Consider the following 15,102-nt stretch of genomic DNA (forward strand, 5'->3'; position numbering starts at 1 on the left):
GATGGTAGCGTTACCTCACATGATTTTGTGACTGTTGTGCACAGTGTGATTTGGTGGGTGTCTTTCTTGTGGGTGGGGGCTCAAACCTGCACTTCTCGGATGTCTGATGACCCAACAAGTGACGATCGCAGTGATGGGGGGGGGGGGGAGGGGAGGAGAAATGGGTCTCTTTGGGTTTGAGTTGGCTCTAAAGTGACACACCAGGCAATAGAAGATCAACAACAAGATTAGATTTGCATAGCACTTTTCACATCAGGAGGATATCCCAAGGCGCTGGTCAGCGTACAGCATTTTAGACCCGAGCTGGGGTCGGGGGGGGAGAAGGGAAGGGAGGGGAGCGGAAGGGGGGTGGCCGATGGCATGGTCGAAGAGGAGGGTTTTGAGGTGGGACTTGAAGGAGGCTAAGGAGGGGGCGAGGCAGAGTGATTGGGGGATAGAATTCCAGAGGTTGGGGGCAGAGTGGCTGAAGGCTCTCCTGCCAATGGTGGGGCGGGTGGGTCGGGGGACATGGAGCAGGCGGGAGCTGGCTGAGCGGAGGGAGCGGGCGGGTAGATAGGTGGGTAAGGAGGTCACAGACATAGGGTGGGGCGAGGCCATGGAGGGCTTTGTAGGTGAGGACCAGGATCTTGAACTGGATCCTCTGAGGGATAGGGAACCAGTGGAGTCGGGCGAGAATGAGGGAGATGGGGTCGTGGAGTTTGGTGAGGGAGGGGACACGTGCTGCAGAGTTCTGGATTTTCTGCAGCTTGTGGAAAGGAGTTGGGAAGGCTGACAAGCAGGGTGTTTGCAAAGTTGAGCCTGGAAGTGATGAAGGCATGACCAAGAGTTTCAGTGGCCTGAGGGGTGAGGTAGTGGCGGAGTCGGGCAATGTTACTGAGGTGAGCGAAGGCAGAGCGGGTCATGGCTTGGATGTGGGAAAGAAGACAGTTGCGGGTCAAACAAGACACCGAGGTTCCTCACTGGCTGGTGAGTTGAAGTGTGCAACCATGGAGGTTGATGCTGTCAGAGCCTGAGGTGCTGAGGCGCTGGCGCGAGCCAAACAGGACGGCCTCAGTCTTGCTCACATTCAACTGTAAGAGATTTGCCCTCATCCAGGACTTGATGTCCGACAGGCAGTCTGTCAGGACACCAGTGGTCCTGGAGTTGAGGGTGGAGGCAGAAAGATAGAGTTGGGTGTCATCCTCATACATATGGAAGTTGATCCCATGTCTGTGGATGACATCACCAAGGGGGAGCATGTAGATATTAAAGAGAGGGCCAAGGACAGAGCCCTGGGAGATGCCAGACGTGACAGTGTGGGGGCTGGAGGAGAAACTGTTAGAGGCAACAAAGTGGAGGCCGTGAGAGAGATAGGAATCGAACCAGGCAAGGGATAGATCTGTGAAGATTAAGGAGAGGAGGTGTGTGAGGTTGGATTGGTCGACATTGTCAAAGGCAGCAGAGAGGTCGAGGAGGACAAGGAGGCAGAGGGAGCCCTGATCACAAATGTTCAGAATGTTATTAGTGACTTTGACCAGGGTTGTTTCCGTGCTGTGGGCAGCGCGGAAGCCGGGTTGGAGGGGTCAAAGAGGGAACAGCGAGAAAGGAGCGGAGCTGGGACACAACATCTCGTTCCAGGACCTTGGAGATGAATGGGAGGTTAGAGATTTTTTCAAGATGGGGGTGATGACGGCTTTTTTAGGGGGGTGGGAACTGAACTGCTGGACAAGGAGAGGTTGATGACATCGGAAAGGATCAGAAGTAGGCCATTCAGAGCCTGTTCCGCCATTTTATAAGATCATAGCTGATCTATACCTCAAGTCCAGTTATTCCCCCTATCCCCATATCCTTTAATACCCTGACCTAACAAATATTTATCTACCTCCATCTTGAAAATGTGAAAGGATCCACAGCCTTTTGGGGGAGAGTTTCAGATTTCCACTTCCATCAATTCAATCCCCTGCGGTAGCATCAGTCCAATACCTGAGCAGAGCAGATAAACAGCATCTTGTTGATGGACCAGGCAGTCCGGCTCATAACAACATTGTGTATTTAAATAGTGCCCTTCATGTAGGTTTAGAGTGCTTCACCATCACAAGGTGGGATGCTGAGTTAGGGAAAAGGGGGAGGGAAAAAGGGGGAGGTGGCCATAGACACAGTCAAACAGCTTGTATTTTAGACAGAACTTAAAGATGGATAGAGAGGAAATTAGTTTGAGGAAATTAGATTGAATCTAGGGCTTTAGTAGCTGAAAGCTCGGCCACCAACATTGGGACAGGGACGTTCAGCAAGCCTGAGTTAGCCAAGCGGAGGGTTGAGAAGAAGGGGGTAGAATATTACAGAGATAGGAAGGTGCTAGGGATTTATAGGTGAGAACTTTGAAGTTGACCTATTGAGAGAACCAATGGAGTGTTGTGAGGAATAGGGTGATAAATATGTATGATTGGAAGAGCAGACCAGTCAATGGGGCAGGGATTTTCCGACTTGGCACCTTTTAATCCTGCAAGCTAAAGGCCTAATGGGTAGGGTGGTCCTAGTTGGACAAACAGTGGGTATCTTCCTAGTGTTCTCAAAGGAAAGGTATGCTTTTTGTTGGTTAAACTCCTATAATTACCCCAACGCGCTACTTGCCAACCAGCAACTCTCCTCCAGGGAGACAAACTGAAACCATACAAAATGTGGCACTCTCGGTAGTTTGGATCAGACACTGTTAAACAGGATGATAGGTTTCCACATGTGTCAAACAGCTGACCCTCAAAAATAGATCAGTTTTACTTCATGATATTTTACTCAGACCATTCCTATACAGAGACCTGATTGCTGCCTCCCAGGTGTCCAGTCTACGCTGCAGCTTTACAAACGTGAATTTTCTTTGCCTTGTATTATCTGTGCATTTCTTCTCTTAAACTTTTGTCTCTGATTTTATTCAGAGCTTGAAGTGTAAGCCATTCCAGCTTGAAAATCTGTAAATATTCAAGTGTTCAAAGGGGATGAAATTTGTTTTAATTGTGAGTTACAATATAAATGATATGATTTTAATAATACTTTATTTTTTAATTAACTTATTTATTATAGCATTACTACTTATTTTAATTTTAAAACATTTGTACAGAATTACGTTGAATGGAAAAATCTATTGCAGATCTAATATAGTATTTGCGAGGAAGGTTTAACTTTAAAAGTTAATCTTGCCAGTTGTAACATGAGCAAACACCATATTACCAGGCTTTTAAATATTAAAAAATTATGTCCTTCATATGAGACATGAAACCGAGGTCCCGTCTGCCTGTTCGGGTGGACGTTAAAGATCCCATGGCGCTATTGGAAAAATTAGTTTCTTCCGGTGTTCTGGCCAACAATCCCCCAAATAAAACTGGTCACTCACTCCATGGCTGTTTATGGGACAGTGTGTGCAATTGGCATCTAGGTTCTGCCCGCAAAATATGGTCACTCCATTTACAGTATATCCTGTGAAGTGCTTTGAGATGCCTTAATGACATAAGGAGCTATATCAAATGCAAGGATTATTATTATTATTTTTATGTAGAATAAAGGAAATGCATCAGACAGACCAGGACACCGTGGCTGATACACTTGCCAGCAATTACCTCTGAAATGTTGAGACGTTTCAATGCTGTTAGTTTAAATGCTCTATCAAATATCTATCCAATATCTATCAAACATCCAATATCTATCAAACATCTAATAGCAAGTTTTGTTTTCAATTGTAATACACAATGAGTGTCTAAGATTTAAATCCTTACCTGACTAAACTAAAAGCAGCTAAGAATGTAGTTTGTTTTAAACTAGTTGCCAGCAGGAAATGCAACTAAAACTATCACAATCTGTATTGTCTCGTTTCCTCTCTGAGTGGGGAGGCTGTAATTTAAGCTTCTATTTATTCATCAAGGCTTCCGCTTTTAGATGTTGAGTCTTAAATAGTTTTTACTCATGTTCTTTGTATGAAAAAGTGAAGAAGAAAACAAGGGCTGCATCTGCTCCTCATGGCATGTGTGTGAACGACTGGGGGCTTGCATCTAGACTGTTACAAGAATCAATTTATTTTAAAAATTATCTGAAAACTTTCAAACTCTTTGGTGAAAGTGTATTCAACGGGTTGTCAATACTGGAAAAGAGGACTTGTCTATTTCAACAGAAAGGCCACTTGTCCCATCCGTCCTACTCCTGCCACAGGCGTTTGCAAACTGGAGTCTGTGCTGGTGCTCCATCCCTACTGGAGCTCTCTACTCTAACCCCATTCCCTGCTCTCTCTCTCTCCCCATCGTGTCTGTGCTGGTGCTCACTCCCCACTGATGGTCTCTTCTCTAATCCCATTCCCTGCTCTTTCTCACTATTCTTTACTATTTGTTTACTTTGAGTAGTTATCCAATTCCCTTTTCAACTTTGCAATTGGCTTCACCAGTCATTTGTGGTAAGGCATTCCATTCATACACCTTCCAAGTGGAAAATAGTGAAGGTGGTACTGAGAAAACAGAGTTTATCCCATTCACTGTGACTTCTTCATTTAAGATCTGCCTGTTTTAGAAGTCAAGTATGCAACAAAATTGTATGTTTATAATAGTCTCGATGATGTGGAAAGGCAATATATCAAAAGCACCAATTATTTTTAAGCAATAACAACAACAATAAAATTACATTTGCATAGGGCCTTTCACGTCGGGATGAAGTCCCAAGGTGCTGCACAGTCAGCTTCAGATTTACAAACATTAAAACATTTAAAACAGATTTACCACAAAAATGTATATTCATTACTGTAATTGTAGTAGCATTAACAATGAATCTAAAATCAGTGCTCTGTGTTGATGTACACTGAGTGACTGTCTATTGATCTATATTCCAGTAACTGATCAATCAGATTCCAGTAATAACCAATCTCCCTGTTGCACGGGAAGCAAGTTCATTTACTCTTTCTTGGTAACTTATTCAAAATTTGTTCTGTCAGGATAATAATAATAATCCTTGCATTCAATAATAATAATAATCCTTGCATTTGATATAGCACTTTTCACGTCTTCTCGACGTCTCAAAGCGCTTCACAGAATAGACTGTAAAGTGAATTGACCGTATATCTGTGGGCAAAACGCGGCAGCCAATTGCAGTGTCCCACAAACAGTCGGGGATTGAAAATGACCAACTTATTATTATTTTGTTTTGGAGGAAATATTATTAGGCATGTGGAGTAAGGAAACTTGCCCAAGGTTTCGCCCTGTCTGGAAAAGAACCCAGGTGTCTTGCTTGCAAAGCTCTAACCACTGCGCTACAGGACTCCAATATGTTTAGTGAAACTGACATGTGACAGGAGAGAAGTGCTTGCATCTTATTAATCATTTTCTAAATTTAAAAACATGGATGTTTTATGGCAGGAACAGGACATTGTGCTCATTCCCTCACTGCAAATATTTACTATAATATGTGGAGACCGATACCCAGAGTAAAACTGAAAGAGAGACATTTTTGTGAAAATGGGAAATCAATCCCTCCATTATTGAACATTTCAATGAAATTCCTTTCTGCACTCTTGTGAATGAATAATAATAATCTTTGCATTTGATATAGCACTTTTCACGTCTTCTGGACGTCTCAAAGTACTTCAAAGAATATGCTGAAAGTGAATCGACCGTATATTTGTGGGCGAAACGCGGCAGCCAATTGCGCACAGCAGTGTCCCCCAAAAAATTTTTATAATCCCATTTTCTGCTCTTTACTCTTTGGCTAAATCCCTTTTTTAGAAGCAATTGACTCAACTTCCAACAGCAGTTTGTAACAAATTCCACATTGAAAAATATTTAAATCTTTCTAGCAATAATTAAATTTTTATTCCACCTATTGATGTTTAATTGTTACAGATACTCACAGAAAATAGCAAAATCCTACTATTGTTTAAAGATTGCCCGTCAAAAGTTTAAATATTTTGCTTTTTGTGAGGCATGACTGATTAATATTTATTGTAAAACAAGGGGGAAGTACCAGGAAATCCTTCTTGCTGTTAAAATGAGTTGGTTTCAGTTCAGATTCACACAACCTTGTGCACTAAGAACCAGATGGTGTTATGACCAGGTGAGTACGATTCTACAAAATGATGTGGAAACAAATCAGTAATTTAAAATGTTAAAGAAATTGTGTGTTTATGATGAAACAATTGGATTTCTTTTATACCAGATGCTCCTGAAAATATATACTGTTATCATTTAATTTTCTAGATTTAAAATGTATATGAATTCTTTGGTTTGAGATTTTCAGTAAAAATGCTTCTAGCTGTAAATCACTGCACTTCTTCAGAGAAATTTAGTATAATTTAGTGACTATAGAATGATTTTGAAGTATCATTTAATCATCTTACAGATTTTTCCCTCCTTAACTTGGGTGCTGAGACCAATGTAGCTTAATTTCCTCAGGACAGATAAGGGATCGTAACTGGGACCTTCTCAATCTGCGTATCTCAGTTATTCACTCGACAAACCCACAAACTCGGGGAGTTGTAACGCTCTTTTGTTCTGACTGTCAATCACCTTTTGATACTCTATAAAGAAGAAATGATAGGTCTTACATAGAGTTACAAAGAGAGATAAGGCACAGAAACTAGTCCGTGTGGGGATTATAATGAATTGGTCATTTTCAATCCACGACTGTTTGTGGGACATTGCTGTGCGCAATTGGATGCCGCGTTCCCCCACAAATATTCAGTCAATTCACTTTACAGTATATTCTGTGAAGCACTTTGGGACGTCTAGAAGAAAAACACTATATCAAATGCAAGGATTATTATTATTATTATTATTATTATTATTATATCCACACAAACCTCCAAGCCTGCTTTGCCCACATGTATCCCTTTCTATTCCTTGTGATTTTATATGGAGAAACATAGGTCTAATTGGAGGAATATTGAAACAAGTCTTGTCTTTGGTAATTATCAGGTTCATTATTGTTAAAAAAGTTATCTAGAATTTTAGTTTAAAAAAATTGAACTGAATAAAAGAATGTGATGAAAGCTTATATATATATATATGTTTATATGTAGGGGAAGGGGAAGAGACAGGGAATTGAACTGAAAGGATCATTCTTTAAAAGAGCTACACACGATGGGCCGAAAGGCTTTCTTCATTGCTGTGAACTTCTACAGTTCTAGAAAAATTTGTAGAATTATGTAGAACATTAAAGCACAGAAACAGAACATTACAGCACAACTAGTCTGTTTCCGTGCTTATTACTCCACATGTATGTTACTTATTTGTTATATCTTAACAAAAGCACCAGATACACCAGAGGAACATTCTCAGTTGCAAGCATAAACCCAGGAATGTAAAGATGAAGTTATTTAAAGAGTGAGAACCAGGAGCTTGGCTCCATTGAGAATGAAAGTAAAGGGACTGGGAAAAGGGCTTGATGCCCAGTAAGCCATCAATGCAACACCTTTGATCATGCAGATACCCCCAGTGCTGCGCTGGTACCTGGAGCCAAATCCTGACATGGGGCAACATTATGTCTCAGGGGTGAGAGTGTTACTAACTGAGTCAATTAACTAACTGCGTGTTACTAACTGAGTTTTTACTTAGCACTGTGGTCAATTTGTATTTTGTGTGATGTCAAATTATCCACATTTGCTTAACCACAAAGGTCTCTACTTGTAGAGAATTACAGGCTCCTGAGCCAGTGTTAATGAGCAGAATATTCTTGCACCCCACAATTTAATCCTAGCTTTAAGGATTAAAAACCTTCCTAAGGCCACATCCTCTTTGGTCCTCCCACCCCAGCCACACAGAAATCATTGGTTGTTTATCCCCAAATCTCTAGTAACGTTTCATAAAGATATTTATCAGATATTTAGGCAGTTCTGTTTTGAACAAGTTAATTATGTGCAATTATTACCGGTTTTATTTCAATTAAGACAGCTGCTGTCTCCTGAGGAGAGAATATGAAGGACTGTTCTGACGATGAATTCTGGGACCAGCTTCTGCGCAAATGTTCTCAATGTACGAACCATTGCGGTGAACATGTGAAAGTCATGTGCAGGGCTTACTGTGGTAGGTCACCTTCTACTGCTCAATTTTGAATTTACAATCACAAGAAACTCAAATAAAAATAATTTGTTTCAATTGCATGTATTGGAAGTCCTGCAGTGTAGTGGTTAGCACACTCGCCCCGTAAGCGAGACAAGCTGGGTTTGATTTCTGGGCAGGGCCAAATCATAGAATCAAAAGATTTACAGCACAGAAGGAAGTCATTCGGCCCATTGTGTCTGTGCCTGTTCCTTGAAAAGAACTATCCGATTCAATCCACTCCCCTGCTCTCTCCCCGCAGCCCTGCAAACTTGTCCTCCCCAAATAATTATCTACTTCTCTTTTAAATGGTGTTATCGAATCAGGCAATGCATTCCAGATCCCAACAACTCACAATATGAAAACATTTCTCCTCACCTCCCCTCTGTTTCTTTTAACAACTATTTTAAAATCGATGTCTTCGGGTTACCAACCCACCCGCCAGTGGAAATAGTTTCTCCTTGTTCACCCTATCGAATCCCCTTATAATTTTGAAAAGTTCTACTAAGCATCCTCTTAACCTTCTCTGCTCCAAGGAGAATAATCCCGGCTTCTCTCGCCTCTCCTGATAACTGAAGTCCCTCATTCCTGGTACCATCCTGGTAAATCTCCTTTGCACCCTCTCCAATGCCTTGACATACTTCCTAAAGTGTGGGGCCCAGAAATGAACAGTTGAGGCCTAACCAGTGTTTTAATAAAGGTTCATCATAACTTCCTGACTTTTGTATTCCATGCCCCTATTTATAAAACCTTGTAACCCGTATACTTTTTTAACAGCTTTATCTACCTGATCTGCCACCTTCAAAGATTTACTTTGAAGCAGAGAGTTAGTGTTAAAGCTAATGAGCGAAATGTTACGCAAGTTTCCTTACTCTACATGCCTCTGTTTAACTAGTAAGTGGTTGTCAATCGATTGGCGGATCGCTTTTCTGGGTTTAATAAGCCCTTCAAAAAATAATAATGTGGTCACTCAATCTACGACTATTTGTGGGACACTGCTGTGCGCAATTGGCTGCCGTGTTTCGCCCACAAAATACAAGTCAATTCACTTTACAGTATATTCCGTGAAGCGCTTTGAGACATCTATGAGGCGCTATATCAAATGTAGGGATTATTATTATTATATAGAAATAATATTAAATGGTCTCATTGAGTGTTACCTTGTTCAATATTCTCCAACCTTCATTTTTCTAATTATATTTCATACCTTTCACTCATCATCATTTTAAATACCCGATAAAAGATATTCCTGTCTCTAGGAAATACTATATGGATAATTTGCCTTTCACAAACTGTGAGCCAGTTTGGATCTCTTCACTGACTCAAATGTTTCTCATCATAGAGGTTCAGAGATGTAAAGATGCTTCACAATCGTACTGGGACAAACTGTTGCGAAAATGTGTGAAGTGCTCAGATGTGTGTGGACAACATCCTCAGCAGTGTTCGAACATATGTCAAGGTAGTATGCTGTTTGTAATAGATAATCTCATTGTAGTTTTATATAAAAGCAAATTAATCGTAAATTTGAAGATCTTAATTATAGGTGGTCAGTTACTTGGTTCTTACCTGTAAAAGATTGTTCCACAGGGTGTCTCTTACCCCCTGTTACATCGATATGAAACAACGCCTCGTCACTCCATCCATGTTATGGCAATGTCGCACCAAACATGGCAATGGATCATTATCTACCATGAAAATGATGGCGCTCTCACACACACCGATCCTCTGTGTAAATACAGTTAAACATCTGTACTGAATACAATTAAGCACTTCTAAGCACAATTATCATCATTCTTCCATATGTTTCAGTTGTTGGGACAGTGCACTGTAGAGAGAAAAAAAATATGGGGTAATGGGCCTTTGTGGAGACCCGGTACACTGACTGACTTGACAAAAGTAAAACTGTGAATCAGAATCATTTGCACTCATCAGCATCGTTTAAATGCTGCACTTGGCCACCAAAACCAAAATATTTCTCATCTGACCAATTAGTGAGTCACACATCATAGGAACATAGGAACATCCATTTTCAAATTCCACCGTCTCAAACCAGCGAAGCCCGTGCAGTCGCAGGTCTGGTGTTAACGATGCTATGACCTTCTCCATATGTTCAAGACACTACATTGACGTATGGAGCATAGTTAAAACTGCAATTCATCTTAAACTAATAAGAACAGATATTACACTTGATCTTAACCAAAAGAGTAATGAGACAGTTCTCCTATCTATTACCCGTGCAACACTTTGCCACAAGGACCAGGGAGAATTTTAAGTGTCTGCGATTAATTGAACAGTTCTGTGATACCATAATTCATTTTCATTTGGTTGGCTGGGATTCTTAAATAATTCTTTTTTTCTTTTAGAGAACACGGTGTTCAATTCAGACACTGTGTCTACCTTCAGACACTGTCTACCTACCGAAGAGCATTTCAACATCCTGATCTACACAGTGCTGGCAGTCAGTCTCTGTGTTGTCACTTGTGTGTTTTTGATGCTGTTGGTTTACAGCTTTAGGAGGAAGGTCAGTTCCACACGTGATGCAGCTGTGACTGGACACAAGAGAGATGTCTCCTCAAAAGGTCAGCTGCTTATTCCTGGATGTTTTCAATTGCAAGTTGAAAGAATGTGAGAAGATAAACATGAAATGCAGAAAAAATTAGTTGAAAGGACTAGAAAAAGAAAATAGGAAGTGAAACAAAAAGCTTAAATCGAAAACAAAGAGAATACAAAGTGGTTGCATTTAGTCAGAATAAAACGTTAGATTAAAGAACAGGACATTTTACTGGAGTCGGTGCCAATTCGCTGCATCGTACACGGAGAAACAAATCAAACATATTAACACGTAGTTTGAGAACATGTATAAGCAATGTTCAGATTTGGGACAAGTCTGGAGTTTTGGGACATTGAGATATGTTTTGGAGAAAGGAGAAAACTGTTCAGATAGGAAGGGTTTTAGTATACAACAAACAACAACCAAAATGACATTTATAAAGTGCCTTTCACGTCAGAAGGACATCCCAAGGCGCTGGAAGCAGCAGTGTCGACACAGAGAGTGCAAAAATAGAAGTGAGTGAGGATTTACAGTATTTTCTGTGAAGCGCTGCGAGAAGTCTCGACGATATGATAAGGCATTATATCAAATACAAGGATTAATATTATTATTATTAAACTGAAGGACAAGGTAAAGTAACAAATACTCCAAATAAAATTGGTGACACATTCCATAAGAATAATCTTTGAATTTGATATAGCGCCTTATCACTTCATTGAGACATGCCGAAGTGCTTCACAGGATATAATGTGAAGTGAAATGACTGTAGAAGAGAAACTCTTTTCTTTTTGAATTAGTGCCTTGGGATCTTTAATGTCCACCTGAAAAGGCAGACGGGACTTTGGTTTAACATCTCATCTGAAGGACGGCACCTCCAACAATGCACCACCCTCCTCCCCCAGCACTGCACTGGAGAATCAGCTATGTGATTCCAAGTCCTAACACAGGGCGACCTTCTGCCTTGGAGGGGAGAGAGCTACCACTGCGCCAGGCTGACACAGCTTTTTGTGGGACATTGCTATGTGCAAAACTGACTGCCACATTTCACCCACTACATGATCAAAACCGCTTTACAATATATCCTGTAAAGAGTTTTGAGACTCATGATAAGGCGCTGTATATCAAATGCAAGGATTATTATTATGTAAACCATTAAAATAAAGGCAGGTGGGAAAATGGAAACAGGAAAAGATATAAAGCGCAGAATAGAAGTGACTGTATACAGATACAAATAAAAGAGCAATAGGATGGAGGAGAGGGTTACTACTGTGAAGATAAATTATAGCTAAATTCAGACAGGCTAAAAACAGTGTAAGAAATGACTTGACGATTTGCACACAAATACCAGGAATCCTAGAAATTACAACTTGTATAGTGGTGTTCATATCGGGTAACTGCATGGAGCACTTCACAGAGACCATGTTGAACGTCAAGCAATAAAATCCAACAGAAGTTGCTGGGAACACTCAGCAGGTCAGGCAGCATCTATGGAGAAACACAGATGCTGCCTGACCTGCTGAGGGTTCCCAGCGACTTCTGTTTTCATTTCATATTTCCAGCATCTGCTGTATTTTGTGTTTAGTTGATCTGGAGATCTACCACAAGGGCATTATGACATTAGTCTAAAGAATGCAGAACAGAGTGTCAATTTACAGGGTACAGATTAATCTGGAAGTTTACAGGGAATGAGGGGAATTTGTGGGTTTCTTGATAATTCCTGAATAAAAGTTACATTTTAAAGTTTACAACTGTGATATTAGCAAGAGTCACACCTATTTCTCATTCTATTAATCGTGTCTCGTTCCGTTACTCAACCTGGTATGTTTCACACACAGACCGCCTGGTGCAAGTTGGTGTTGACGGAGATGAGCAGAATCGAAGTCTGTCTTCGGAGCCATCAGAAACATGTAGCTATTGTTGCTGTGAACGGAAACTTACAGAAAGAGAGAAAAAAGAATTTGCAAACACACCAGCAGGTCATCAGTGCCTCCCAATTCCACCTATTGCCAGAACGCAATCACTGGCTCCTGTCCCAGCTCACAAAGACAAAACGTTTCAAATCATCTGTTCTCCTTCACAAGCTAGCACATGAGGAAAAATGGACTACTTCTTCACCCATTTCTTGTATTAGGAATGAGTTAAGAAAGACTCGCAAATTAGTTCCTATTTGTTAATAAGCAGATCCCCTAATCAACACGTACCTGCAATCCAGTGAGCTGTTCCCAGACTCTGTTCCTTGTAGTTAGTTCTCCCAATCTGTGACTGCTTTTACCAGAGAGGAAAAAACACTTTATATAAAATGGTTTTATGATGTAGGACCTGCTTGTAAGTCCAAATAAGATCTTTTAACTCAGGATAAGGAAATCCCTCCCAGTCATGCAAATAGATGGAGGGCGCAGGGAGCAGTGTATTGTGTTAGAAAATCAAGAGGGAATTAAGTAGCTATTAATTGAACAAATTGATTGAGGGTTTAATTAATTTTCCAACCTTTGGAACCAGCCAATTTTTCTTTTTGGTTTGGTCTGACAGGTAGGGAAACCATCATTGTTAAGAGAATCCAAACCAGACATGGTTCTTGGTATACCACCTGCACATGGAATGTTCACTCGCTCCCCGTTTACTTAGTTCCACGGGGCATTAGATGCAGATTGGCAAGAGCCAAGGCTTTGGTATCCCAGTGTGTGTGTGTATTAGGGAAAACTGCACAGCTTGCTATTGAAAACACCATCTGGCAAAAGCTTCCTGCTGCTTGTCCAGCTAACACCACCCAACCTGTTACAGCTCAAGCTTGTAAAGCAGGAGTGGAGTGGGAAGATTCCCTATCCCCAGCCAAATGGAGTGCGATGGCACTTTCTGTCCCAATCCCAGGAAGTGAAGAATCAAGAGGAGTAAAGAGATGTTTTCCATGCACTATTTTCTGTAAGAATATAAAGTTCAAACCCAACAATCTCCTCGAACAAAGAAAATCTGGATCCTGATGACTCAGTGTTCTGTAATTTCTGATTCTAATTCCTTCAGTTTGTAACTCAGGAAATGCTGGAAATGGTACAAAATCCTCCATCTAACCTTCAGCTTGACAATATAGAAACATCTGGAGACTCAGCTGTAACCAGTACAGGATCATCTGCAATGAGTTTAATTAATTCTGGAATAAACAAGAATTAAAATATCATGTCTTTGTTCTGATGGGACATTTGCTCTGCATTGTAAGCCCTCCATTAAATAATTGCTTTAACAAGTAAGGTTCTTAATTAAATAGAGAGGCTTGAAGGGGTGTGGAGATACAGTGAGGTGGGAAGATTGAAGCTATATCCTTGCTCTGAGAGCCGAGCAGGCTTCATGTGCCGAATGGCCTCCTGTGTTGTAGATCTCTAAAGCGGCATCACTTTTTTAAAATATATGATTTGTAATTCAATTTGTTTTCTTTGATGCCCAATCTCCCCCAGATGACAGATCCTATGGGGAGACCGTGTGTCCACCTGTTCATTACTTCCATCTGTAGCAGGAACATGTGGAACAAAATGAGACGGGGGAGAGAGTGGGGCGGGGGAGAGGGAGAGATTGGAGTGGGAGAGAGAGCAGGGAGTGGGGGGGGGGGGGGGGAGACACTCTTCTTTTCTCCCTCTCTGTTCTCTCCCCCTCCCTCTCTTCTCTCCTCCTTCCTCTCTCTTCTCTTGTGCACATACTTTTTCTGAATTACTCTCTCATGCCACTTCTCACATTCTCTCTTCCCTCTCTCCCCTCCTCCCCCCCCCCCCCCCCCCCCCCCCCACTCCCCCTTCTCATCTTGAACCACGTTGCTCTACAGACCAATGCTCTCTTTCCTCAGATGTGGGATTAGTTTGAAAAGGTGGTGGTTTAAGGGGAACTTTAACTATCAAACATAATAATGACCAAGTGTAATGAACACCTCAGCCAAGTAGCACACAGCATTGTCCCAAAAATAGCCATGAAGTGAATGACTAATTTTATCTGTGGGACTGTTGGCCAGGAACCGGGAGATATCCCTTCTCTTTTCAAATAGTGCCATGTAATCTTTAACGTCCCCCTGACTAGGCAGATGGTTTAACATTCTCATTCTTTTCAGAGTAATACCATATCAGGACGGTACCTCTGGCCTTTACCATACAAATCTGCTGTGCTCACACCTCATAACAGCAATGAAATAGGATTGCTATTCAGGTGTCTTCAGTTAAAGAAAGTGTTCATGGCTGTCATGACTTGGCTGGGCTGAATGGATTTTTCAGAAGCATGATAATGTTTTGGGTTGGGCAGCACATATCCTGACAATGTACTGCATGTCTTTAACTGACAGTGCCTCATGTCATCGCATCTTTCTTCCTTTCTCAGCATCAAAATCTGCCACTGATAGTGCTCCGAGACCTCACTTTGCATGAAGGGCACTATATAAATGCAAGTTATTATGTAGTACTTCCCACATCTGAGTTTGAACTAGCATTCCCCATTTAACATTACATCACTAGGAGGAGGCTTTAAGCTTGTGGTAAGTTA

General features: G+C 41.2%; 1 protein-coding gene across 3 annotated transcripts; it reads left to right on the plus strand.

Moving 5' to 3' along the window:
- The first annotated feature begins 2,927 nt into the window (after positions 1-2,927).
- On the plus strand, positions 2,928-13,762 carry LOC103178680 (tumor necrosis factor receptor superfamily member 13B). Of its 3 annotated transcripts, none has more exons than XM_007893543.2 (5): positions 2,928-2,987; positions 7,893-8,024; positions 9,382-9,498; positions 10,403-10,618; positions 12,426-13,762. In XM_007893543.2, the coding sequence occupies exons 2-5, from the start codon at positions 7,916-7,918 to the stop codon at positions 12,680-12,682; spliced, it is 699 nt and encodes a 232-aa protein (XP_007891734.1). In that variant the 5' UTR covers positions 2,928-2,987; positions 7,893-7,915; the 3' UTR covers positions 12,683-13,762. The 3 variants fall into 3 exon arrangements, with proteins under 3 accessions (XP_007891734.1, XP_007891732.1, XP_007891733.1); XM_007893541.2 differs by lacking the exon at positions 2,928-2,987 and adding an exon at positions 6,016-6,057; XM_007893542.2 differs by lacking the exon at positions 2,928-2,987 and adding an exon at positions 6,025-6,057 and having other exon boundaries at positions 7,889-8,024.
- Positions 13,763-15,102: the final 1,340 nt, after the last annotated feature.

The sequence above is a fragment of the Callorhinchus milii genome, unplaced genomic scaffold (assembly GCF_018977255.1).
Source record: "Callorhinchus milii isolate IMCB2004 unplaced genomic scaffold, IMCB_Cmil_1.0 Scaffold16, whole genome shotgun sequence".
Classification (NCBI taxonomy): Eukaryota; Metazoa; Chordata; class Chondrichthyes; order Chimaeriformes; family Callorhinchidae; genus Callorhinchus; species Callorhinchus milii.

What these genes read in the sequence shown, in the direction of transcription:
- LOC103178680 (XM_007893543.2), top strand. Translation starts at nt 7,916, where the DNA reads ATGAAGGACTGTTCTGACGATGAATTCTGGGACCAGCTTCTGCGCAAA. An exon ending in CATGTGCAGGGCTTACTGTG is followed by an intron (nt 8,025 to 9,381) that starts GTAGGTCACCTT and finishes TTCTCATCATAG; the next exon opens with AGGTTCAGAGATGTAAAGAT. An exon ending in GTGTTCGAACATATGTCAAG is followed by an intron (nt 9,499 to 10,402) that starts GTAGTATGCTGT and finishes TTTTTCTTTTAG; the next exon opens with AGAACACGGTGTTCAATTCA.